The 25,885-nt window shown below is 43.6% G+C and overlaps 2 protein-coding genes across 3 annotated transcripts in view; both read left to right on the top strand.

Annotated features, from left to right (window-relative positions):
* Nucleotides 1–13,817, top strand: part of Marchf6 (membrane associated ring-CH-type finger 6) — a 61,488-nt gene extending 47,671 nt beyond the window's left edge. The window contains exons 21-26 of one of the 2 annotated variants that reach the window (XM_041632056.1): nt 1,532–1,713; nt 3,863–3,997; nt 5,526–5,615; nt 7,739–7,871; nt 9,553–9,688; nt 10,572–13,817. In XM_041632056.1, coding sequence (XP_041487990.1) covers nt 1,532–1,713; nt 3,863–3,997; nt 5,526–5,615; nt 7,739–7,871; nt 9,553–9,688; nt 10,572–10,662 — 767 coding nt within the window. In that variant the 3' untranslated portion in view covers nt 10,663–13,817. Of the gene's footprint in view, nt 1–1,516; nt 1,714–3,862; nt 3,998–5,525; nt 5,616–7,738; nt 7,872–9,552; nt 9,689–10,571 lie in introns of both variants that reach the window. The other variant, XM_041632055.1, reaches the window with a different exon arrangement.
* Nucleotides 13,818–15,671: 1,854 nt separating this feature from the next.
* On the top strand, nt 15,672–24,027 carry Ropn1l (rhophilin associated tail protein 1 like). The gene is made up of 5 exons (XM_041632235.1): nt 15,672–16,008; nt 17,767–17,890; nt 19,096–19,260; nt 23,260–23,435; nt 23,888–24,027. The coding sequence occupies exons 1-5, from the start codon at nt 15,878–15,880 to the stop codon at nt 23,949–23,951; spliced, it is 660 nt and encodes a 219-aa protein (XP_041488169.1). The 5' UTR covers nt 15,672–15,877; the 3' UTR covers nt 23,952–24,027.
* Nucleotides 24,028–25,885: the final 1,858 nt, after the last annotated feature.

Below are 25,885 nucleotides of genomic sequence, written 5' to 3'. Positions count from 1 at the left end.
TTGATTGTAATACTCACTTAATAATTTATATGTCAAATTTGCTTTAAAATTTGTTCCTTGAGTTGTTAAAAGTTTGGGAAAGAACAACTAGGGACATTAAAATTACTTTAAAGCAAAGTTTCTAAAAACATTTTTTAATTTGAAGAAATTATGATTTTTACCTTCATTTGGTTAAAAGAGACATTTTACTATTTCTACATGGAGACTTTAAAAAGATTTTTATTGATTCTTTGAGAACTTTGTTTGGGTTTTCTAGATAGGATTTCTCTGTAGCTCTAGCTATTCTGAAACTTGCTTTGTAGACCAGACTGCCTCTGCCTCCCAAGTACTGGGATTAAAGGCATGTGCCACCACTGCTCAACACTACTCAGTGGTCAGCCTGCCAGGTGCCACTACCCTTAAAGAAAACAGATTCTTCCCTAGCAGCCTCAGCTGTTCCTTAGTTAGGGGTAGTGCTCATGCCCTTCTTCCTACTCCATGCTAGAAGTTGATTGGCTTGATCTTGTTGAGATCATGTGCAGTTTGTTGGTGAGTGCAGTGGTCCTGTTGTCCTGTGTTGACATTTTCTGTTCCCTCTTCCTCAATGAACTCTGACCCCTTGGGGAATGGCACGGAAATGCATGAGTGATACAAATGTCCTCTTGGCTAATACTTGAAGACTTCTGACCTTGTAAGACTTTAAGCATCCCTGTCCTTAGATGTCCTTAGACTTAGTATTAGGAAGGCAGTACATAATAAAACACCAGAGATCTTGTTCCTCTCTCAAGCTTTATTGAGAACAAATTATGTACACACAATTAAGGAATTCTATAAGATATACTTGAGCAGTTAACTATATGATGGTACTGTGGAGTTTATTCCAAACCTCTCTTCGCTGCACCTGTGCCTCACACTTGAGATCCCAGCACTCAGGAAGTTGAGGCAGGAAAATTGCTTTTGAGTTTGAGACCACCTTTGACTATAGTGTCAAACCCTGTCTCAAAACAAAGGAAAAAACACAAAACTAACAACCTTTAGAAAGATCTTAGTTCTGTGTCTTGTTCTGTTTTTGTATTGATTTTTAAAGAAAGTTTATACAGTTTTCTTTGATATTGTGTCTTGAAATGTTACTGTGCCTACCGCATTCTTTTAACAAGCTGAGTTTTCTGTGCAAATGAATGGATCATTTGAAAGAAAATTAACCTAAATTATTTGTATTGTTCCTAGATAAAGTGTTTACAGCACAAATAATAGAAAATTTCTGTCTTTATTTTATTAGCAGAATAATTACAGTTGGTAATAAAAATAATGTAAGCATCAATGCTCATAACTTCTCAGGCTAGGAGAAATTAGTAAATGGCATGGCACACCAGGGTTTATATTCTGGGGGAATCAGTTCATTGACTGTATTTGGGGTATTTCTTAGTCAAGTAATTCTGTTTTCTAGAGAACTGTTTTTGTTTATTCTGATGTGAAAATATTTGTAGAATGTCAAGATTACAGTTCTCTTTACCTAGCCACGTGTCTCATTTGTCAGCCTTTCTATTTTCAGTATTTGCTGGTCGTTGGTTAATGTCATTTTGGACGGGGACTGCCAAAATCCATGAGCTATACACGGCTGCTTGTGGTCTCTATGTATGTTGGCTGACCATAAGGGCAGTGACGGTGCTGGTAGCCTGGATGCCCCAGGGACGCAGAGTGATTTTCCAGAAGGTTAAGGAGTGGTCCCTCATGGTAGGTTTCTGTAATAAGATATTGATCCTATCTGGTGGTAATGAATACTTTAACAGCTGCTTCCCATTGTCTTTCTTCTCTTGTGTCACTGGTTTTCAGGAGAGTTTATCTTTTCATCAGAAGGAATATTCCTCCAAGATAGTAGCCTTCCGTTTCACCTAAACCACAGTTCTTTACCCAGATGCACTTGAGTTAACAGAAGACTGTGCTAAGTGACCTTGTGACATAATTAAGAATTTCAGAATATGCTTTTGGAGATGTGAATGCACAAGTAATGGAAGTCATTCTCAAAACCCTGATTGCACAGAGACAGACAGATCCTTTTCTGAGTGTGGGGAATAATTCTTGTACACACTGTTGGCTGGGCTAGTAAATACGGTAGTGCACTTCTTTGCCTGGTCATCTGGGTAATTAGCTCTGATTTCTGATCTGAGTTTGTATTTTGCTTTCTCTTGGAGTTCATGCATTTATATTTATGCTGAAATCATTTTTAATATTTTATGGTTTTACTTGTTATTTGCACATACTATATGTATATGAGTATATTCTAATCAGACTATGGCATATTTCACTTTTCCATCATTGTACAATTACTGTATGTTGATAAAATCCATGTGTGTAGTGAGGTATTGTTGATTATTGTAGGTTATGAGTGGAGGGAGTTAATTGCTCCTTAGTCCTTAGGGTAATGAGCAACTTATCAATATTTAATACAGAACCCAGCTAACTGTAGTTTTATTTGGTAGTCTATCATATCTTCACAAAGGCCATGTAAAGAGGTATATGTATTCCACAAATACTATGCTTGGTCATATATTAGAATATTTGTATCCACTGAAGCCACCTTATGAAAAGGTCACCAAAACCCAAAGTCACTTTAAGACTGATTTTATTGCAAGTATTTTCTAGTTCCTTTTGTCAATTTTTTTTGGGTGGGGTGCTTTTCAAGACAGGGTTTCTCCGTAGCTTTTGGTTCCTGTCCTGGAACTAGCTCTTGTAGACCAGGCTGGTCTCGAACTCACAGAGATCCGCCTACCTCTGCCTCCCGAGTGCTGGGACTAAAGGCTTGCACCACCACCGCCCGGCGTGTCAATATTTTCTTATTTTGCTACTTTATCCAAATCTGAAGCTCCATTGTGAATGCACTAGCTATAGTTGTTAATGTATTGAAAAGATAGGCATCATTTCCTCACCTGAAAGCCAGACTGTTGTAGTGGGGTCAGTCTGATTGGTCTGATGAGTAGGTTTAACTGGAGTCAGGATAAACCACCAGTTCACCCGAGGACTCACAGACCAGTTTATGAGTTAGGTAGCTGTTGGATCAGGGTTTTGGCAAATCAGTAGGCTTTTGCAGACAATAAAAGTCAAGTACAGAGCCGGGCGGTGGTTGTGCATGCCTTTAATCCCAGCACTCGGGAGGCAGAGGTAGGCAGATCTCTGTGAGTTCGAGACCCCAAAGCTACAGAGAAAACCTGTCTCGAAAAACCAAAAAAGAAAAAAAAAAAAAAGGCAAGTACAGAGAACGATATTTTGAAGAAAACATCAAAGTCACTTGTTTATTGAATATAACAGTAGATGAAATTTTTGGGAAAGTATGTTTTATAGCAACAATCCATAATAGCAATAGGTTTTGTTGCAGCTAGAGCTCTGCATTCGTGCACTCTAGCAAGTTCACTTAATGGGTTTGGGGATGACTAGGCTGATAAAACTCTTGCCTGACAAGCTGGGTGACCCAGATAACATGCCGGGTAGGGTGACATGTTCTTGTAATCTCAGTGATGAAGAGGCAGAAACAGGAGGGCTTGCTGGTTGAGTTCGCTGACTGACCAGCCTAACCTAATCGATGAGTTCTGTGCCAGTGAGACACTTTTCACAAAGGAGGGGGGTGACATTTGAGATTTTCCTCTGATTTCAATTGTGTTTGTACAGTTGGGGTACAGGTGCACCCAGCAATGTACATATATACATTAGAAAAAGAAGCTCCACTGAAATATCTAACATAAAAATGTTGTTTAAAATGGTATAATTTTACAAAATAATATAATTTGCCCCGTTGGACATCAGGCCAAAGAGGGAACAAGCCTTACAGTGACTGGTTTGTTAGAACAGAGTCTCCTTTGTAATAACTAGGTGTCCTGTTTCCTGCTAGATAATGAAGACTCTGATAGTTGCTGTGCTGCTGGCTGGGGTCGTCCCACTGCTCCTGGGGCTCCTGTTTGAGCTGGTTATTGTTGCTCCTCTGAGGGTCCCTCTTGATCAGACTCCCCTTTTCTACCCTTGGCAGGTATGTGTGTTTTCCTTGTGATTGTTGCTAATGGTTTGGGATCAAAAAAAAAATCTTGATTATTTTAGTTTATGCAGTTTGTTTAGGAAGATTGTTTTCCTATTCTAGGAACCCTTGTAAAGTTGTTAAAATAATGCACTTTAAAATGTGAAGGCTGCCGGGCGGTGGTGGCTCACGCCTTTAATCCCAGCACTCGGGAGGTGGATCTCTGTGAGTTCGAGTCCAGCCTGGTCTACAAGAGCTAGTGCCAGGACAGGCTCCAAAGCCACAGAGAAACCCTGTCTCAAAAAACTAAAAATAAATAAATAAATAAATAAATAAATAAATAAAATGTGAAGGCCTCATAAATCCTTCCCTCAGAATACTTTGGGGATTAAAAGGATGCTCTTCACTGAGCTTGCTGTCTAGGACTCACATATATGAAGAACTGATCTATGCCTATGCCATGGGATGCCCTTGTTCCTGTCTCCGTAAAATAAATAATGAAATTAAGAAAAAACATTTAAGGGAGTATTTCATATCGTGGTAAGGATTTATGGTTCTAAGTGGGGACTAGTGTTTGCAGGGTCTGGTGTACGTTGTTTAAAATGCCTCGATGGGATGGCAGGCATTGGTTGTCACTGGCCAGCTGAAGGGGAGAGTCTGGAGGCAGGGTACCATGAGGACCCTGGTTTCAGTGGTACTGGGAATGGAAGACATCCTGTTCTGGTAATAGTTCAGGAAAATCACAAATGCCTGAGCTTGCGAGCCTTTGGAGTAATTTCTTAGGTCTAAAATGTTTTATTGTGGCATAAATTAGCTCAGTCCATACCAGTAACACAGGAAAAGCAACAAGAATGGTTGTTAAAATAATAGCATTTGTTTTACTTGCTTGCTGGGGTCTCCATTAATGCTCAAACTTCTATATTCTCTCAAGAAAAAAAATGTTAGGTTTCTAAAAGAGCTTTTACATATTATTCCCCTTGCCCTTTCCTTGTTTTTTGAGAGTTTTGTACAATGTATTTGATCATTTGATCATATTCATCCCTTCCCTCCACTTCCCAGATTCATTTCCCCTTTCCTTACTGGCTTTCAACTTGGTTCCTTTGGGAAGAAAAGTATTTTTAATCCAAAAAATATGTGCTGCCCATATATACTCATGGGAGTGTGACTTTTACCCACCAGCAAAGAATTTCTTTTTTGTGGCAAGGTGGGGAGGCGTCTAAGATATGGGTTTTGTTTTTGTTTTTTGGTGTGTGTGTGTGTGTGTGTGTGTGTGTGTGTGTGTGTATAACAGTCCTGGCTGTCCTAAAACTCACTCAAGGCTGGCCTTGAACTCACAGAGATCCGCCTGCCTCTGCCTCCCTTTTGGTCAACTAGAACTCTTAAAGAAAACTCTTTCTTCCCAAAAGCTGTCAGCTGTCAGTTGCTTAACTAAACCTTCCCAGTTCTGTGCAGTTCCATTCTGAAACTGAACAGCATTGTGTAGTAGGCTTATGTCAAAGTCAGTGAAGATGTGGTAAGTGTTCTTGGTTTCTTCTAACTGTAGGATTGGGCACTGGGAGTGCTACATGCCAAAATTATCGCAGCTATAACTCTGATGGGTCCTCAGTGGTGGCTGAAAACGGTCATTGAACAGGTAAGCCAGTTCAGAGAAATATATTTGAAGTGGGCTGTGGTTCTATTTAGCTAATGGAGTTTTAGTTTCCATGATTCTGCTTTTCTGAGCTCTCCTTTTTCATTAATGTGCACCTATAGTTTTTTTTTTTTTAAGTGTGTGTGTGTACCTACGTACAACAACTTTTGGGCTTTCAAGGTTTGCATAGCAAGTGCTTTTACCACTATGCCAACTTGCCGGCCTCTTTTTCTTTTCTTTTTTCTTTTTTTTTAGAGTTTTGTTTTCCGATGTATAGTTGTTAAAATAAAATATGCCTTGAGAATGAATAATTATTAAAGAGGTAGCTTTGAATTCTAGCTGATGTAGTTTTATTTATTTTTTAAGAAAGACTAACAAAATTTTAGAGAACTGGTAAGCCAAAAAGAAGGGATTTTGAAACTGCAGGTAGGCTTTTGGGAAAAGAGAAAAAAATGATAAAAAGCTGGTTAATAACCATGTCTGCACTTGAGATGTCAAAGGCAGGAGGATCATGTTCAAGGTCATCCTCAATTATATAGCAAGTTTAGGGATAGCCTGGGCCACATGAGGCCCTATTTCAAAAACCCGGGGAGAGTGCATAATGAGGTTTATCAGGTTCTTTGCTGTGGTGCTTTCTAGGCCTGCAGGTTTAGGATGTCTCTAGCTGACATTTGCCCTCAATAGTGTGGGGTTAGGAGGGTGACCGGCTTTTACGTAAAGAGAGAGGAAGGATTGGGTGCTTCCATTCCACTTGCCTTCCAGTTGCCTCTTGCTTAACACCATCCTTATACCAAAAATGTCAAGGCACTTACTCCGATTTCACTCATTATGGCTGGTTTTTGTCAGTCACCATAACCCACCTGAGGGTTAACCAGTAAACTAAGATACCTATAACTGTCTAAAGCAGAGGCAAAGCTGCTCCTAGTCATTTTCACTACAGACGTTCTGATGAAACTTGGTGTTCGTACTTCTTAGCCTGTCCTGACAAAAGTAAGATACTACTCAATAACAGATAGGGCCGGGCTGCTTAGGAGTGCTCTGATTGCATAGCATCTAAGACTGCTGCTGTACTAGGGAGCTGTCAGGAAACTTGGTTATCATGGTGCTAACCTTGAGAAAAGTAGGTTGTGTTTTTGAACACTAATCAGTAGGAAGCACAGTAATTCATATTCCATCTGAATAGCCTACTTGCTTCTTTAAACTTTAGTTATCTGGAAAATGTACTTAAGGATAACTCAACTTTTTCATTCTTAGGAAATTGCTAGGCAGATGTCTTACAGCTCTGCAGCAGTTTTAAGACACACCTCTTCCTGATGTATAGAAATTGAAGATAGTAGTTCTCTCTGGCCAGCATACATGAAAATCAAGCTCTTGATTCTCATACCAAGAGTGGGGCCAGAAAATAGTACATCAGAAGTCCACTCTGTGTGTGCCTGTGGCAGCATATCCCTTCAAGGAGAAACAGGAGCCTGTCCACTGCAATGCCTCCCAGTTGAAACTCTCTGCCTTCTGCACAGATGCCTAGAAATAGTTTTTTTTTTTTTGTAGTTGGGAGCTATGAAACCTTGTTTGTGGGATCCCTTTGTCTGTTGTACTTTAGAGTCGGGGGGTGGGACAAGGGGACACAGATGTGAAGCAGTAATGCCGGCTGACTGAGAAGCACTGGGATGCCTGCTCTGTAGTGATGGTGCATGTGGGTTGCCTTACTGGGCTGTGTCTTTAGAGGCTTAAGCCTGCTTGTTCTTCAGATATTGAAGTAAGGTCTTGAGTTGGGCCACATCCTAGCTTCTAAGAAGCTATGAAGCCAAGAGAAGAAAATAAAGACAGTTCTGTCTTATCCCTCTTGTCTACAATAGTGTTTTTCATTTTCATGGTTTCCCACTTTTATCCATTTCTTTAATCCCCGCAGAACATAGTAGCATTTTCCAAAGATAATTAGTGTTTCCTAGGGGCCACAGCACTCATGTGAAGGCAAGAAGACAAGCTGGGAGAGGCAGTTCTCTCCTGATGACATGTGGGTCCGGGGGGATCAAACTCAGGATTTTTGACTTGTTGCAACCACCTTTATTTTATCTTCTGAACATTTCAGTGTCCCACACCCTAACTATTACTTTTCCACATTTCAGGTTTATGCAAATGGCATTCGGAACATCGACCTTCATTATATCATTCGTAAGCTGGCAGCTCCAGTGATCTCTGTGCTCTTACTTTCCCTGTGTGTACCATATGTCATAGCTTCTGGTGTGGTTCCTCTTCTAGGTGGGTAATTCTCCTTTTATTAGACACTAAAATACTAACGTTAAACAAAAGTTAGCTTGTTGCCGTTTTGGCTGTTTAGAATACCCTACTCGCCATTTTTTTATGTTTATGTTTATTGAGGTACATTACAGTTTCCCCATTGGTGGTATGTAGATTTGAGAATTACTATCTGAAGCTGGGTGGTGATGGCACACACCTTTAATCTCAGCACTTGGGAGGCAGAGACTGGCGGATCTCTGTGAGTTTGAGGCCAGCCTGTTCTACAAGAGTGAGCTCCAGCACATCCAAGGCTAAACAGAGAAACCCTTTCTGGAAACACACACACACACACACACACACACACACACACAATATTACTGTTTGATTTCCATACCTAACCTTTTCATATATGGATTAGAAATTTCATTGGAGACATAGGATGGGTGCCGAATAACCCAAGCACTTGGGAGGCTGAAGCTTGAAGGTCTTAAGTTTGAAACCAGTTTGTACTAACATCAAGATCCTGTCTGCATGAAAGGGGAAAAGTAAATTTTATTATACTTCTTGGGAAAATAAAAGGAGTAACAGTAGTAAATAAATAGTAAAGCACTTATTGGCACTGTCTTGGAGGTTACAATGTTACTGTTATAATTCTTGTGTGTGTGTGTGTGTGTGTTAGGGGAAGCCAGAGAACAGCTCTGGATAATGTTACTTAGATAACAATAAGGAACTGTTTTGAAACGGGGTCTTTCATGTTCTGGAGCTCACTTATTAGGCAAGGTGGCTAGCCAATGAACCCAGGATCTGTCTGTTTCTACCTCTGCGGCAGTGTTACTACGAATTTCCCATGTGAGTTTAGGAGTCAGACCCAGGTTCTCCACTATCTAGTCCATCTCTCCACCCCGGGCTATTGTCCTTAGAAGACCTCTTGGAGGTTTTATCAACTTCAGTTTAGAGATGAGGAAATTGAAGGTCATAGAGATTGAGCATCTTCCCTAAATTGTGGATTTTAAGGAATGGAGTAGAAGGACATTCAAGCTACACTGGGTTCTAGAGCACATGGGTAAGCCAGCTGGGAGACGTCCTTCAGAATACTTCCTCTGGTATAGTTTCCCTTATTCCAAAGGAAAGTTAAAACTCTTTAGCTGGAATTTGAAAAGGAAGTATTTTAATGTTGTAAAATGAATGCTTGTTTGATTATATGGTGTGTTTGGGATTGTGCAAAGGGGGTGGGAAGACTCAGGTAGTCAGACTGCCTTTAAACTTGCTGTGTAGGTGGGGAGGACCTGGGTCTCCTGCTTCTGTCTCCCTATCACAGGGATTCTATGTGTGTCCCATTATGCCTGGTTTGTGGAGTGCTGCTATGGGACCCAGCTGGTCAACCACTGTACCAATGCCGTTTTTAAATGGTGATATAGCTGAAAAATATAGATGACACCACCAGCTGCTTGTGGAATCCAGGATGTCTGCATTTGCTGAAACCTGTGCAACACCTACCTGCTCTCAAGTTATCTCACAGAAGAGAAGCAGATGTTAGTGTATGGCTCACTGCCTGTGTGCAGTATGCAAGTTGGTCAGCATTTGTGAAGTCTCTCTGTTGTACCCAGATTCCTCTTCCTGGGGAAAGGCCTGGCCTCTTCTTACTCCACAGGCTTGTTAGTCCATTTCTTTTACTTTAATAAAATTGTCTTTGGTTTAACAGGCGTTACTGCGGAAATGCAGAACTTAGTCCACCGGCGGATTTACCCGTTTTTACTGATGGTCGTTGTTTTGATGGGGATCCTGTCCTTCCAGGTCCGCCAGTTTAAGCGCCTTTATGAACACATTAAAAATGACAAGTAAGTCAAGAATTCTGTTCCTCTAGCCACTCTTTTTTTTTTTAAAGATTTATTTATTATATTTGGAGTATTCCATCTGCATGTATGCCTGCAGTCCAGAAGAGGGCACCAGATCTTATTACAGATGGTTGTGAGCCACCATGTGGTTGCTGGGAATTGAACTCAGGACCTCTGGAAGAGCAGCCAGTACTGTAACCTCTGAGCCATCTCTCCAGCCCCCATCTAGCTACTCTTAAGGTGGTGACATTTTGTGGCATGATAAATCATATGAGAAAAATGAAGTGCTACTTTGTAGCATCAGCAGGGTTTGCTAACAGATTGAGTGTGTGGAGTTTTTATGGCTGGAAATAAGGGCATCCTGAGGAGGGTAAAACTGGGAACTTCTGTAAACAGAGACTGCACTTTCATTTCCCAGCCACACAGATCCGAGTAATCACACAGAAATTATTAATTACAATACTGTGGTCAATGACTTAGGTGTATTCCTAGCTAGCCCTTATATCTTAAATTAACCCATTTCTATTAATCTGTGTATCACCACGAGGCTGTGACTTACTGGTAACATTCTGTCATCTTTCTCCATCAGCGGCTACATGGCGTCTCTTTGACTCCTTATGCTCTCTCTCTATCTCTGTTCAGATTTCCCATCTGGCTTTACTTTGCTAAGCCATTGGCCAAAACAGCTTTATTTATCAACCAATAAAAGCATCAAATATACAGAAGAACATCCCACATCAAACTTCCCTGGCTTGAGAGAAGTCTGAGTCCTATCATGTGTCTTACAAAGAAAGCAAGTTCCCACAGACCACCCCTCACAGCAAGCCTTGCTCCTAGTAATGTGTGAGTTGTAAAGGAAAGTAACCAGCCTGTTTTTGCATTCTAGGTACCTTGTGGGGCAGCGCCTGGTAAACTATGAACGCAAATCTGGCAAGCAAGGCCCATCCACACCACCTCCACAGTTGTCCCAGGAATAAACTGCTTATCTCAGCTCCTTGACCTTCTCCTTGCCTTCCCATGTCCTTTTTTGTGGACTTCTCACTTTGGAGATTCTCCCCATGATCTCTCAGCATTGTTTTTAAGTTAAACGTACTTGACTTGTGTCCTCAGCATTCAGAGAGCAGCGCATCTGGCACTGCTGCTCCTCCCTGCATCTGCGACATCACTGCTGTCTGAGATCTGTACATGTGTAAATAGGAGTTCCTCGATGCCCTAAACCTTGGATTAAACAGAATGTGCATTGTACATCTTTAACAAATGTATATTAATTTATTAAATCTAGTTGTCACTTTATTTTGGACCTGCTGTGATCGACAGGAAAATGTGCCACAGAGCAGTAGTGCATAGGCGAGACTGAGTGACATCCCGTGGAGCACAATTCACGGTGTTGCCAGCAGTTCTCACCAGGTCACTGCGTCCTGGCCTTGGCTGGTCAGTCCTTACCAGGAGCTGCATAGCGGTGGTGTCTAGTAAGGGGCATGGACAGAGTGCCTCGCAGACAGCCGTGTGTGGAAGTTATTCCCTGTAACACCAAAGCTGTTGTACGTTTTCATGTGTCTGTGTTTGAAATATTGTATAGTATGTTGTGCTAGATGAGGAAATTATTTTTAATTTTGATAATTTACTATTCCTAATGATTAGCATTGGGAGTTGGGGTTTTATGCTTGTTAGGGGCATGTTTGTACTTAGAAAGAAACTATCAGTGAAGATTTTCATTAGTTTCTTCCCCTTCATACAGCTCTTTCTTTCTGTCAGCAGTGGCCAAAAGTGTCATGCCAGGTGAGCAGTCTTAGGGGATACCATCATACAAACAGCATGCATGTGAGGCATTGTGACGGGCCGGAGGCTCACGTTGGAACACCCATCATGGTGCTGGTGTGCTGCCGCCGAGGAAATCTGTTTTCAAAGCCGTTTGTTTGTGGTAAACTGCAAATAAAACTATGTTTTATTTGTGGAAAGGAAGCAGGCTGAGCTGGTATTTTCCCATAGGAAGGATCGCATTGGAGACGTGCTGTGAATCGTAGAGAAGAGAATGCTCAACCTAGCTCCCCTAGCCAAAGCCCACATTTGAAGTTTAAAAGAATAGGATGGTTGGTCCGCCATCCAAGTGTTTAATGGTGAAGGTGTACTATAAGGGTAGTGGTAGGAGCTTTCCTAGGCTGTAAAGGAATTCCACAGAGTATTAAAACCACAGGTGGAGTTTTTTGTTTTTCCCCCTCTCTTTTTAAGTACAAAAGCCAAACATAAGCTACCAAAATGAAGAGCAATGTGTTCAGCTTTTGTTGTTTTTTTTATTCACCAAGTGATAAGCAAGTACTTTGTTTTTAAAACGCAGTATATTTAAAACAAGAACAGTGCTCGCCATGGGATCCAGTGTTAACACTGTCTGTCACTTTGTAACAGTTCTTTCTCTGGTGCATAAAGTAGGGTCCCTCTAGCAAACCCACCTTCACTTACAGATGATGCGCTGCCACCTGTCATGGGATAGGACTATAAAACGGAATCTTTTGGGGAGAAAGATGTCACTGAATTGGGCATATAATATTATTTATGTTTCATTTTTATTTTTTAAAGAATGTATGGATCTACCACAAAAAAGTTAAAAGTTATTAATCCTCCAAAATTTTAAATGAACCTTGTTTTGTTGAAAAACAAACACAAGCAGTACAGGTTACCAACATTTGCCCCATATTACTGGCAGGAGACTCTGCTCTCTTACTGAGAAATTCCTCCAAGATTTTCAGTTGTGTTGTGTCCTGTGGCTTTCAGTTAAATATATTCTCAAGGATTTATCGTGAATAACGTTTGCTAGGGTGACATGCATATATACAAACATTAAAACCCTCAGTTCAGAAACTGTGTTTCTATTTGCTGCCTGTTTTTACAGGGAATTTAAAGAGTTCTGCTTCATTTTGAATTGGGCTAATCCAGTCTTCAAGGAAGTTTACTAGAGAAGACCTTTGTGCTTTATTATTTGTAATTTGAAGACAAATCACCAATTGGGATTAGTTTTACATGACCAGTTATTAGGTGGTCAGTTTGAAATATGTAGTTGTTCATTATTAGCAAATTATGGGTTGATTTTTAAATGACAAGGTACTAATAGTCTAGGTGAAAGCAGAAGAAAATGCCAATGTAAACTTTGTATGTAGCCAACCTTAAAGTTCTGTGTGTATGGTCGTGGTCCCCACCTCCGACTCCCATACTCTAGGGGAAAGAAGGAGATAGGACATCTCTACTCCAGATGCAAACAAGTAATCTTTATTTCAACATTTGGTTTGATTAGTACTACTATGAAAGCTTCAATTGTCCCTCTCCTCACATAAGTAACTTTCCTCTGATGAGTTTATCTAGTAGTCAAAGTCTATTCTTAAATTTAGGTTGGGCTGATGAATTTTTAAGACAAACACAACAGATGCATTTGACTGCTTCTACACTGTCGTATTTGCAGACACAGGAGCAAACTCTGGCCCTTGTCACGGTGCTGCAAAGTAGCTTATTCCTTTCTTCTCCAGGATGGAGAGTATTAGGCTAGTTCCTGGGATGCCTCACTTTTACATTGTGACGTTCAAAGTTCTTGTCTTAAACAGTCCTAGAATCTTAACAGTTCAGTCATTATCAAGGGAAAAGATGAAAACAAAGTACCACTGAAGTATTGAGAAGACCTCATTTATGACGGGGCTGGAGCTGCCCCATCCACACTGTTTGCCCTGTCAGTTGGATGTTTTGTTTTGTTTTCAGCGTATTGCTGTGTCAAATCTTCAAACAAACAGCTGTCATGAGTAAGGGCTTCTTTCAAATACTCTCCATCAATACCTTTGGCATTAGTATAAAGATAGGCAGTATACAAGATATGTGTGTTTCCATTTCTGTTTGTATGAGTGCCTCATTTTGTAATCATGACAGTCCCTTGTACCTTAGATGGAAATGAACGGCTAAGACCTAGGAGTGTCTGTTGTAGGCGTGAGATAGAACACTCAGTGATGTGGGATGTCAGTTTTCTATTACCGCAAACACCTCTTCCCAGACCAATTTTATGTATATATATTCAAAAATGCTCCCTTTTTTATGTGGTCATTTGTTGCCTCTGAGTTAAAGAGAACAGAATTGAATAAAATGAATGTTAGTTGTAGCCTTGTTTTCTTTTCGGTTGTGTGTTTTTACTCTGAACCTGAGTGCAGAGCATCCTACTGGGATGAATGATGCCTCTCCGCTTGTGCCCCAGGCTGAACTGCCCCCTTCCTTCATCTTCATGCCATGAGCCTTCTTTGGGATGGAGACTGTGCTAAGGACATGTCAGAAACCATGACCAGAGAATGAAAGGGTTACATGACTTTTTACGGTAAAAAGATCTTTTGATTTTAGGGGCCATTTTTGATTTTTCTTAAAGTTTTTAAAAAATATTTATTTATTTATTATGTATACAATATTCTGTCTGTGTGTATGCCTGCAGGCCAGAAGAGGGCACCAGACCCCATTACAGATGGTTGTGAGCCACCGTGTGGTTGCTGGGAATTGAACTCAGAACCTTAAAAGGCAATACTCTTAACCTCTGAGCCATCTCTCCAGCCCTGATTTTTTTATTTCTAAGTTCAAAAACTTTTTCTTCAAAAACATTTAACATTTTCCTTATTTCCACCCAGTTAGAGATATTGTTACTTAATGTGGGAGTGGTGAAAAAAATGCTCTTTGACTCACAGACATCTTTTAATCTGTGAAGCTGTAAGTTCATCAAAGGAAATCAGTACTCAGAAAATTGGCCATTAATTCTTACCTACTCATTTCAAACAGAGTGTGTCAAGAGACCAAGAAATTAGTCTCTTAGGGAAGATGTCTGACTTCAAGGACCAGTGAAGAACAGTGACAAAGATGGGAGGGGCACGTCAGATGCCTGGGCCAGCACACAGGCAGACTGCTGGGACCTCACCGCTTCCTCCAGAGAATCTATAGCTCTTTGCATCATTTTACAGTGTTCATTTATGAATCCTTTTCTTTGCCTATATAATAATACCTTTATTCATTTGTTGTTTAGGACATCCTTGGAGGAGGTGAGTTCCTTGCAGCTGTCTGTGGGTCTGGTAAAGAACACACTCCCATAGGTAGACAGTGAATTCTTCACAGGGTGCATAGATGCTGAGAAAACTGAAATAATTGGATGATGGTTACACAATGAAAAGCAAACTGATAAACTGATTGACACCACAGGTAAGGTAATCAAGGGCAAAGTGAGGTAGCCCTAAGTAAGGCCCAAAACGGCAACTTCTGGAGGAAAATGATTTTTTTGAAGGTCAGTCGTGAGCTAGGCACACTTTTTTTTTTTTAAGATATATTCATTTAAGGAAAAAAATGGTCAAAATTTAAACCTCTAAGAGACTTCACTAAGAATAAAAAGAACAAGGGCCTTGGTGTAGATTGTTCTACGGCATTTCCAGCTTTATGGGTCATGTGCCTAATTTTTTGTGGTGGTGGTGGTGTGGGCTGGGGACAGACTGGTTGCCCAGGCTGGTCTCCCAACTCAGCCCTGCCCCAGCCTGAGTCACTGAAACCACGCTGTGTGCCAGTCTCCATGGACATTTTATTTATTCCTCACACTCAGGCTTAAGTTCTTTTGTAGGATAAATAGATTATTAGCTACATTAGCAGTGTAGCCAAGGTATCGGGAAATTCTGTAGTCCCCAGATATGTGAGCATTTCTGTCGACACTGAGAGTTCTTAATCATTCTATCAACGTAAATGGTTTTTTACCAAAGCTGTTTTATTTTGGAAAAGTGTATTCATATGGGGGACGGGGTGCATGTGGACCAGATGAAGCCTAGTCCACAGCAAGAGGTGCCAAGCCAAGGCCCTGGTTTCAGAAGACAGTTGATGACCTCCTGGGATTCAAACTGGCTCAACCTAGTGTTTTAGGAAAACAGCGCTCTACCCTATGCAGGGGTGGTCACTTAAACCAGGGCTGGTATCCTCAGCTCGCCAAGACTGTGCGCTTGCGCAGCTCAGGTTGCCTGGATACCTCACGCCACAAGCGCGCGCGCTCTTGGGCTGAGGGCGGTTGGGCCTCAGTTCCCCCAGGAGCAGGCGGAGGAGCCGGTGAGAAGCGGAGCGGAGCTCGGAGTGCGGCCTCTGCGCTGACTCCTGTCTCTCCTCCCCGCAGCACACCGGACGCCTGAGCGCCGGTGCGGTCTGCCAAGAGCGATGCCGCTGCCCGACACCATGTTCTGCGCGCAGCAGATCCACATTCCCCCGGAGCTGCCCGACATCCTGAAGCAGTTCACCAAAGCTGCCATCCGCACGCAGCCGGTGGACGTTCTGCAGTGGTCAGCGGGGTAAGCGCTGGCTGAGAACCTCACTCGGTTACCGATTACAGACGCTTCAGTTCTGAGTGTAGACTAAAGACTGAGTTAAAAATCAGCTACAGGGGCGTTTATAAATAAAACCGCCTAGAACAGTGTGCTTATGCCGCCTCCTCCCCAGGATGAGGTGTGCAAAGGCTGTCATCCACGAGAACCGGACAACACAGCTCACAGTGAGAAACATTAACACCCTAGTGACAGAAACACCTTAGCTGGGACCAGACCATTATAATCTTACTACTTTTGGTTTTTACAAGAGAGTTCTTTGCCACTTCTAAAATCACCCATTAGAGGAACCAAAGTCTTAGCAGTATAGGCAGAAATGACACTAAGGGGCCAGCAGAGAGGGTTTCTTCTGGTCTACTGTCTCCACTGTCCATGTCTGCCTATGTGACAGATTTAGACAGTGTTTGGTGGCTCATGCATACCTGTTGCCCTGGTGTTTTAACTTCATTTTGCTGTTTTGTTTTGCTGGCTACAAGTTCTTGGGTTAACAACTGTCCGGTACAACTGGACAAACCTGTTGTGAGTTCACTCTTGAATGGTTGCCCCGGGCCATTTCTGTGTTTGCCTTCAGCCAGGGCATTTTCAGTGACCTTGGAAGAAACAATTGAGGGGGAAGTACCTGGAAACGAGGGGAAAATGGAAAGTAGGTGACCACTGTACGTCCAAGTGTTTAATGTCGAATACCTCAGAAAGCAGCTATTAAAAAATGAATAGCCTCAGGCACGGAGCGCCCAGAGAGGTGACAGCCTTAAGAGTAGTTGCTTGCTTTTCCCTAAGGACCTGAATTGAACCCCTAGCACCCTGTCACACAGCTCACAGTGGTCTGTAGCTCCGGCTCCAGGACATCTGCACTCCTGTGCCCCTACCCACATGTAGACTATCTATACTAAAAATAAAGGTCTTCTTTAAAAAGTGAAGTAGCACAGCATTGGGTTGTGGTCCCTTCGTCCACGTTTTCAAAGCTCTCGGAGGAAGTGGAACAATGAGCAACAATGAGATAACGGTACAGTGAGGTCCCCCTGGCTGTCACTTGGTGCTTCCGGGAGCCTCAGATATCAGTCGTCATGTTTGCTTTGCTGATAGGGAAACCAGGGCACACAGTAAAGGATTTCTCAGCAGAGGTACCTGCGGTGGTATTTTGTTTGTGCTCTAACAAAACTTGCTTGAGGACCACAGCGTGGAGCGGGCCACTAGTTAGCCATAGAGGCCAGGCAGTGGTTGTAGTGGCATTTCACTTGTATTTTAATAAATAAAGCTTGCCTGAAGATCAGAGAGTGAAACAGCGCCCCTGGCCAGCCTTACAGACCAGGCGGTGGTGGCTCACACCTTTAATCCTAGTACTTGGGAGTCACAAAAAGAATCCCAGGGCTAGGGTGGTAGAGCCGGGAAGCATAGCAGAGGGGAATATATACAGGAAGGAGGAGATGGGAGCTCAAGGCATTCAGTCTGAGGAGTCCCAGAGACAAGATTGCCCGTTCAGTCTGAGGATTGAGTAGAGGTAGGAACTAGCGGCTGGCTGCTCCGCTTCTCAGATCTTTCAGCATTTACTCCTATATCAGACTCAAGGTTTTTATCGTTAAGACCAACTAGAGATGGCACTACAGGCACCAGGACTTTGGTGTTTCCAGCTGGCCTTGGGAGCTCTGAGCACATTTGTTGGGTGTCTCTGCGTGCCTTGGGTGCTCCCTGCGTATTGATGCTCTTCAGCGATGTCTCTCGTTCCAGGTACTTTTCAGCCCTGTCCAGAGGAGACCCACTTCCTGTAAAGGACAGACTTGAAATACCTGTGGCCACTCAGAAGACCGACACAGGCCTGACCCAGGGGCTCCTGAAAGTCCTGCACAAGCAGGTGGGTGACCCCCTTGAGTGCCTGTGCTTCGGGTACCGTACTGTGCCCCTTGCAACATTGGGACAGCTGCCCCTTGTCCCGAGGCCTGTCCTGCCACATTTAAAGAACCCCAATAGCTAGCTTTTGGTGTATAGATGCTACTTTCGTTTGGTGAATGTGTGTTGGGCGTGTGTGTGGATATGTTTGTGTGTGTGCAGGTACATGGGCTGTGTGTGTACCAGAGATCACACACCCACACATTTGTTTCATACTTTAGTTTTTTGAGACAGGAACTTGCCATATAGTCCAGGATATCCTCAAACTTGAGGTGACCCTCCTGTCTCAGCTTCCTGGGTGCGAGGGCTACAGATGTGCATTCTTCTCTGGTTTTGAAGTTCCTTTTTTACTGGGAAATAATTTGGACAGTAGGAAACATGTGCTTCATGTCTGCATGTTCATTTCAGGAGGCCAGGGTAGAGCTGTTTTCTTCATTGTCCCTCCCCTCCCTCTCCTCTCCTCTTGCCTCTCCTCCCCTCTTCTCCCCCTTTTTCCCCTCTCCTCCCCTTTCCTCCCCTCTCCTCTCCTTAATTCCCTTCTCCTTCCCTGTGTGTGTGTGTGTGTGCGCGCGTGCATGCGTACTTGATTGTCTGTCCATGAGTGTGCACGAGTCTGCAGTGTGTTTGCCAGAAGTCAGCTCACATATCTTCCTGTATATTCTCCACCTTATTTTTTGAGACAGGGTCTCTCACTAAACCTAGAGCACAATGTTTCAGGCTCACAAACCTGGAGGATGTGACACCAGATTTTATTTTATTTTATTTTGATTTTCAAGACAGGGTTTCTCCGTAGCTTTTGGTTCCTGTCCTGGAACTAGCTCTTGTAGACCAGGCTGGCATCGAACTCACAGAGATCCGCCTGCCTCTGCTTCCCAAGTGCTGGGATTAAAGGCGTGCGCCACCACCGCCCGGCTGTGACACCAGATTTTAAAGTATGTGCCACCACACCCAGCTTTTCGGTGGGTGTTTGAGTGGCAAGCACTTCCCCACTGAGCCATCCTCTAGCTGCCCCCCTTCCCCCTTTCATCACCAGGTGGATGCAGTCCCCCATATATAGCCCATCCCCCCTCCGTCGGCACATAGGGGTTACCCAGCCTTCAGAAGCATCATTTTAGTTTCACGTGCTTTTCCCGCTTACACTGAACGTGTCATATTGTGTCTCCTAAACAGTGCAGCCACAAACAATACATGGAATTACCCGATCTTGAGAAGAAGTGGAAGAATTTGTGCCTGCCGGTAGAGAAGTTCAGAGCTCTCCTGGAGCTGGACCCGTGTGAAGACAACAAGATCGAGTGGATCAAGTTTCTAGCGCTTGGCTGCAGCTCCCTGGGTGGCGTATGTACCTTAAATAGCATCTAATATTATAATTATTATCTTATAATCTGTGTAATTAATTATATTCCTGGCTTAAAAATAATTTGGGTCAAAAAATACTTGGGTTTAAGTAACTACAGAAAACACTTTGATTACTTTATTAGCGTTCTCAGAAAAGACATCAAATTTTTCTGGAAACGATGTTTTTCCAGACTTAGTTATGTGATGAAGACCTCAATTCAAAAGATGTTAAGAATGGAGCAAACACATGGATACTCTTGGAATCTATCTAGGTTTTCAAATGGGGTATACAAATGAGCTCTTTTATTAACAGATGTCTTCATCTGTGGAAAGAGACATTAAATTCCATTGGATTTATTATCCAGTATTGATAAGTAGTAGATACAGTGTAACTGTCCTGCCATTACATTGTAACTCCAGCAGTTTAGGACTCAGATGTTAGGATGCTTGAGGATCACTGGATTCCTGAGCCTGGGGACTCGGGCATGAGTTGGAAGGGTGTGGGCAGAGCTTCCTTGGGAGGCCCCAGTGTGATCAGCGTGTGGTGAAGTGAAGGGTGACTTGATGCTTGTGAAGAAAGGGACTTCAGGAGGGGAAGCAGCCTTTTGCTGGCTGGATAAGCACGTTGTATTGCTCCTTCAGTCTCTACACTCCTTGTTATATAACTATACGTAATTCATAATCCTTGTTTAATGTCCAATCATCTTTAAAAAGGGTCTTTATTTAATTTTTTATTAATTTTTAAATTTGTATGTGTGTGGGTTGGGGGTTGTAAACATGAATGAATGCCTCTGGAGGCCAGAATAGGGTGCTGGATCCCTTGTTAGCCTTCTGACATGGGTGCTGGGAACTGAGCTCAGGTCTTCTGGAAGGGCACTTAACCCGCAATTGCTTCTGCTCCTTTCTTCCCCAGCTTTGTTCCATGTGCAAGTTTCTTAATCTGTTTTACTTTGTAAAAAGTTTCTCTGCATAGAATTGCCCAGCATGAACTTGAAGGGGAACACAAGTAAAGTAATCTCACAGTAGCTCTGAATTGGGTGGTATAATAAAGGGTTCTTTATTTAAAGAGGAACTCACAGATCACAGGGCTGAACAGGAACTGAATCCAACATCCAGGTGTGAAAACAGGGTGGGGGAATGCTGCACCTTTTTGGTACCCAAGGCCACCCCAACCTGGTTGAGCCTCTCAAAGGCCACTGACTGAAGGAGGTTCCCCATCAGCTCCCTTTTTCTAAATAAGAGAGTTTTAAACCCAATACAAAACTATATACAATAAGAACAGATATCAAGTATAAAAATTAGAATTACAACCAGCATAAACAATATTAAGCAAGAGACATATGTTGACTGTTTTAATAATTATTTTATTTTAAGGAGTCTAAGTCTTGTATTAGAAATGGCTTGGCTAAGTCATGAGAAGAAGGTAACTATGACTATCTAGTCTTTAATCCCATTAAAGTCCTGGGAAGGGAAATAATATTACTTGAGTAGGCAGGAAGTACAATCAAGTGCCTTTAAAAATGTACAGTAAATGACAGACAACTGGCTTCATGGGCAATCACCCAAAGTCTCATTTGCAATGTTGGAGCAGCCAACTTTGACTAAGGCCTAGAGTGACTGACAGACCATTTTTTAGAGGCAGGAAAAAAATTAAAACTGTTTTACCCTATTTTGGCAAGGTTTGACAGTCTTTTTTCTTGTATCCTGCTTGTCCTGTCTGGACATTGCGCATTTTGTCAGTGGTCGGGGCATGGGCAGTTCCTTGCCCAAAGGCCAGTTTTGCCAAGAAGAAAACAAGCTCCAAGTGGAGTGTCTTTGGTGCTCAACATTCTCTTGGGAATAGATCGGTGCTGCCAGGAGCAACTGTGTCTCACGTCCATAGAACCCTAAGTTATTTAAATGCCATGTTCTACAGCTCTTTGAAGTGGTTGAAGATTACCTTTCTATGTGGAATACAATCTCTATGTGTCTAAAGAGCCTGAATAATTTAACTATAAGTGAGACAAACATGGATGATTATGACCTATAATTTTTAATGCCTATATAATGTAAAGACTAAAACTTTATATTAGACAATCTTTAAACAATTATGCATCAAATAAGGACAGTGTCCTCAAAATGTAAACAATGTATATGTATCTTGATCAGAGGTAGAAGTGTATAATACAATATGATAAATATATCATAAAATTGTATCAGTATACAAAATGTCTTAAGCAGAGGTAGAAACATGCATACATACAATATGACAAAATAACTTTGCATAGGTGTACAAATATTGTGAACAGAAATAGGAGCATATTTAGCAAATATAATTTGAACTTGTAGTGTGTGCCCTCTCCTGCTGGCCTTCCTGCCTGCCAACGTTATGCTTTCTGCTCCTTTGCATTAAATACATGCTTTCGCCCATGTCCCAGGAAGTGCACCACCCGAGCTAGTGTTCCCTTTTTAATGGGATAGTCCCCTTCATTCCCAGCGGCCTTGCTGTGTCCCTTTGTCTACTGTAGCTCCAGCATGTCTGTCCCTGGAGAGAAGGCAGGTGTCAGGCTGGTGGCTGCAGGGCCAGCAATGGTTGGGTATGTGGGTTTTGGTCAGCCCCTGGCCTCACTGTGCTGAGGCACGGACTCTGCCAAAGCAAGAGTCCTCACAAAGGCTGTGCTGCCCAGTGGGAATTCCCTGGAAAGACAAAGGCAGGTGTGATTGGTTATTAGAGGAACTCCGAAATTAGCATTTTCATAGCGTGGAATTAATATCTAACATTTGGAGTTGATTTTGATGGCATATGCCTCTAAAAATGGCATGAAAATTTGATATTAACATGAGAATTAACAATGAGAAACAAGATAATTCATGATTTATGAATAATTTTGTCCCACCTCTCCAGTCATGAAAATAAATCCGAGATGTATTCAGTGAGTGACACTAGGTGGCACCATTTTGTGAAGAATGGAGCTTCATCTTCCACCATGACTACTTCAAAACCCAAGTTCCTGTTTTTTTCTATACTACTTAGTTCTTATGAAATCAGTTTACGTCACCGTACGCTTCCTTCCTGTCCCCTAACCTAGGTGACTTTTTGGCACTGACCTTGCTGCTTGCCTTAATTCTCTTGGGTACCAGATACCATAGAGGTGCTAGAGTACCAGAGTGCGGCTGGGAGCTCGGAGCCTTTCCTGTACAGGGGTTGGCTCCGCCCTGCCCCGCCCCACCCCACACTGTGGAGAGTGAGCCCCACATGGTCACGAGCGCACTGACAGTACCACGGCTGTCCGTGCAGGCCCCACGTGTGCAGCCTGTGTTGCCTCTGTGGCCTGGACGTACACTGAGAACACGTTATGGTTCTCAAGAGAGACCATCTCATCATCTGCTTTGCAAACACTACCTTCCAAAAGGAGCTGGTGGGCGTGCTGGGTGCTATTACTTCTATCCCAGAGCCTGTCAAGAGGCAACGAAAGGGAGCAAGCAGATGCTGGCTCCTGGCTTGAGATGCTGTTCCTTGTGGTAGGCAGGGGGTGTGTTCCAATGGCAGGCTCAGATATGCCATGCAGAGAGAGCTTGGGTACCGAGTTTATTTAGTGAGTAATGGGAATAGCATAAGAGTAAGGGGTTATGAAGCAGGGGAGGGAGAAGGGGAAGAGAGGTAGGCAGAAGAAGGGCAAAGAGAGAGAGAACAGGCTGGAGAGGGTGTGGGAGATGGCTGTCCTCCCAGGAAGGTGGTGGGGGCTGGGAGTGAGTGGGGCTTGTCTCTTAAAGGGACAGGATACCCAGGTGACAGGCCAGGTCAGCAGATTACAACAGGTATAAAATCCACGAATTCACTGTGTCTGTCAGTTGCATCCTGGTCAATCCTTTTTGCTTTATGCTGTGGAAGCTACGCTTCCTCTGATATCTCCTCCCCAAGATGAAGAGCACACTTGGGTTTCGGTTGCTGGTGTTGCCTTTAAGTCTCTGTGACCCCAAGAGTGACTGTGTCCTATCCTTGTCGCATTTCCTGCCTAGACACTGAACACCGCCATGAAGAATATCTGTGAGATCCTCACTGCTGACCCAGAGGGTGGGCCTGCTCAGATTCCATTTGATACTTTTTCCTACATCTACCAGTACTTGAGTTCGCTGGACCCAGAACTCTTGGCCTCAGAGACGCAGACCTATCTTGCCACTTTAAGAGAGAAGTCGTAAGTACAGTTCTTTGTGGGTTCAGGTGGGCTGAGTTGGAGAATCCACCTCTTTACTGAGAATGTGCCCCTGATGGAAGGAAGGCAAAGATGCTCGCCTTGATTCCAACAGTGTCGAAGAGGAGCAGCCTCTCAGGGATTATTGGCAACGAAGAGTTGCTGTGGGAGGCATGGGACGGTTACAGTGGTCACTGCCTGTCACAAGAACCGCAGTGTGTTCTGAGCAACTTTTGCCCACTTGCTAACATAAGAGTGGCTCCTAGCACTGGTGTTTTACCTAGAAAAAAAAAATCTACTCTTGTACAAGTAAATAGAGCTGTTCTGCTCAGCTGTTGCTTGTTGGCAGGAGTCTGTGGTGAGGCATCTCAAGGGCCCAGTGCTTGAGATAACCTTGTCAGCTACATGGTACCCTGTTAAATGACATCCTAATGACATCCCCATCTGTTTTCCAGTGAATCTAGGAAGAATGGCATGATAGGACTTTCGGACTTCTATGTTGCAAAAAAGACAGTATAGGAAGCCTTGGCGAGAAAGCTCTGAAGACCATTAATACAGAGGAGAGCACATTTAATGTAGTGCCTTTGAAAACCCTGGCGCCAAATACAGCCTGTCATTAACCACGTCTGTGTGATGTGTGACTCTTTCTCAGTGGAGCTGTAGTGTGGCAGGTGCTCACGGGACTGCGTGGTGACTGCTTCTCACTGTGTCTTGGGAGGGCCGTACAGGTGACAACCTCAAAGTGGCAGGGCAGTGCAGGGAAGGAAATGGAGTGGGAACTTTTTAAGTGTCCAGCCCTTCTGGAATGCACAGACACTTGCTCCCCGATGCCGCGACTCCCCTGGAAGTTGGGCCTTCTGTGACAAGTGCATTCATAGCCGGGAAACATTTTCTAATCTGGATGAGATGTGATTATTTTAAAAGCTATAACCCTGAAGAGCTGGCTCAAGAAATAACAGAGTTGGAGCGGGGCTGTGGTAGAAGAAAAGAGAGATAATAGTTCTGTTTGAGGGATGTACCTTGGTGGTAGGATGCTAAAGAACAAAGATCCGGGTCCCCCACCCCACTCCACCCCACCCCACCCTCGCTGAGAAGGCAAACACTGGAAGAGTCTCCTCTGCTGTTGAATGTCACACAGAGGACACTAGTCAACAATCTAAAAGCAAGCCTTCTCATCTGATATAAGATTGTCTCAAAAATGCACACGTGTGTGTCTGTGCATGTGCGAGTGTGTTCTCTGGGGCCAGAAGAGGGCATCAGATCCTTGGCACTGGAGTTACAGGGGATTGTGAGTGTGTTCTCTGGGGCTAGAGAGGGCATTAGACCCTCGGCACTGGAGTTACTGGCGATTGTGAGCTGCCCGCTGTGGGTGCTGGGAATCATCCTCCAGGTCTCTGCCCTTCTTCACCTTTGAGCCACGTCCCCAGCCTGACATAGTTTTTATGGAGCTCTCCTGTGATAGAGTCACCCTTCCCTGCTCCTTCTGTGCAACCAACAGATCTCAAAGCCAAAGACTGGGTTTATTTGTTTGTTTGAGTCAGGGTCAAATCCTCAAACTCACTATGTAGCCAAGGGTGACCCTGAACTTTGGATCCTCCTATCCCCACTTTATAAACAACAACATAACACTAAATGTGAGGGGAAATCTTTGGTGGGACAGATGAGCCTCTCCCTGAGTCATGCGGGCCCGTCAGTTGTTGTTCTGACCCTACCCCGGTGGCTGAGCCCCTCCCTCACAAATGCTCTTCAGCGGTGGGACAGGATGAGAACAGTCGGTTATTTTCAGTGTCTGTACTAGATTGTTCCTTCGGCCTCTTTTTCCCAGATACCACTTCCCTGACCCATGCTGTGCCTGTCTCAGGCTGACTTCATGGCCTACAATGTCATGAGCTCAGTTCTGTGCCCCAAGTCTTCCAGGCAAAGCCGCCCAGCTCGAGTCACTTTTCTGGCTTGCATTTCCAGACTGACTCAGCCCTAGCTAGCACTGGGCCTGGCCCTAGCTGGTTTCCTAGCACATGGCCATGAGCCTTGGCCCTGGTGCTCCCGGGATCCAGTGCTCATGTGGGTCTCCTCAAGTTGACCTGGAGGAAGACTTCATATGCGCACAGGCCTCGTCAGTTTGGAGAACAGCTGTGAGACCCGAGACTGGACAACTCCGAGAGAAAACCAGAGAGAAATCCACGGGGTCTGGGCAGGTCCCTCAGAGCACAACGTCCAGGCCTGCTTTTATTAATACTGCATAGTGAGCCATAACCGCAGGAAAGCTAGCCCTGGGTGACAGAAGGGTAGTACCCAACTCAAAGCGATTTCCAGTGGGGAGCTCCAGAGGAGAAAACAGGACGACCTTAATGGAAACCAGTGTAAGGCAGTGCGTTTCTGTTTTTAAGCTGAGAAAGTGGGGCCCTGAGAGCTATGGTCGTCCCCCCCCCCCGTTTTGACACAGGATCTGTATC

Source organism: Microtus oregoni, unplaced genomic scaffold (genome assembly GCF_018167655.1).
Source record: "Microtus oregoni isolate MIOR12 unplaced genomic scaffold, Mior012 000040F_ref0000088, whole genome shotgun sequence".
Classification (NCBI taxonomy): Eukaryota; Metazoa; Chordata; class Mammalia; order Rodentia; family Cricetidae; genus Microtus; species Microtus oregoni.
The sequence above is the reverse complement of the archived record's forward strand: the minus strand, read 5'-3'. Positions and strand labels throughout refer to the sequence as shown.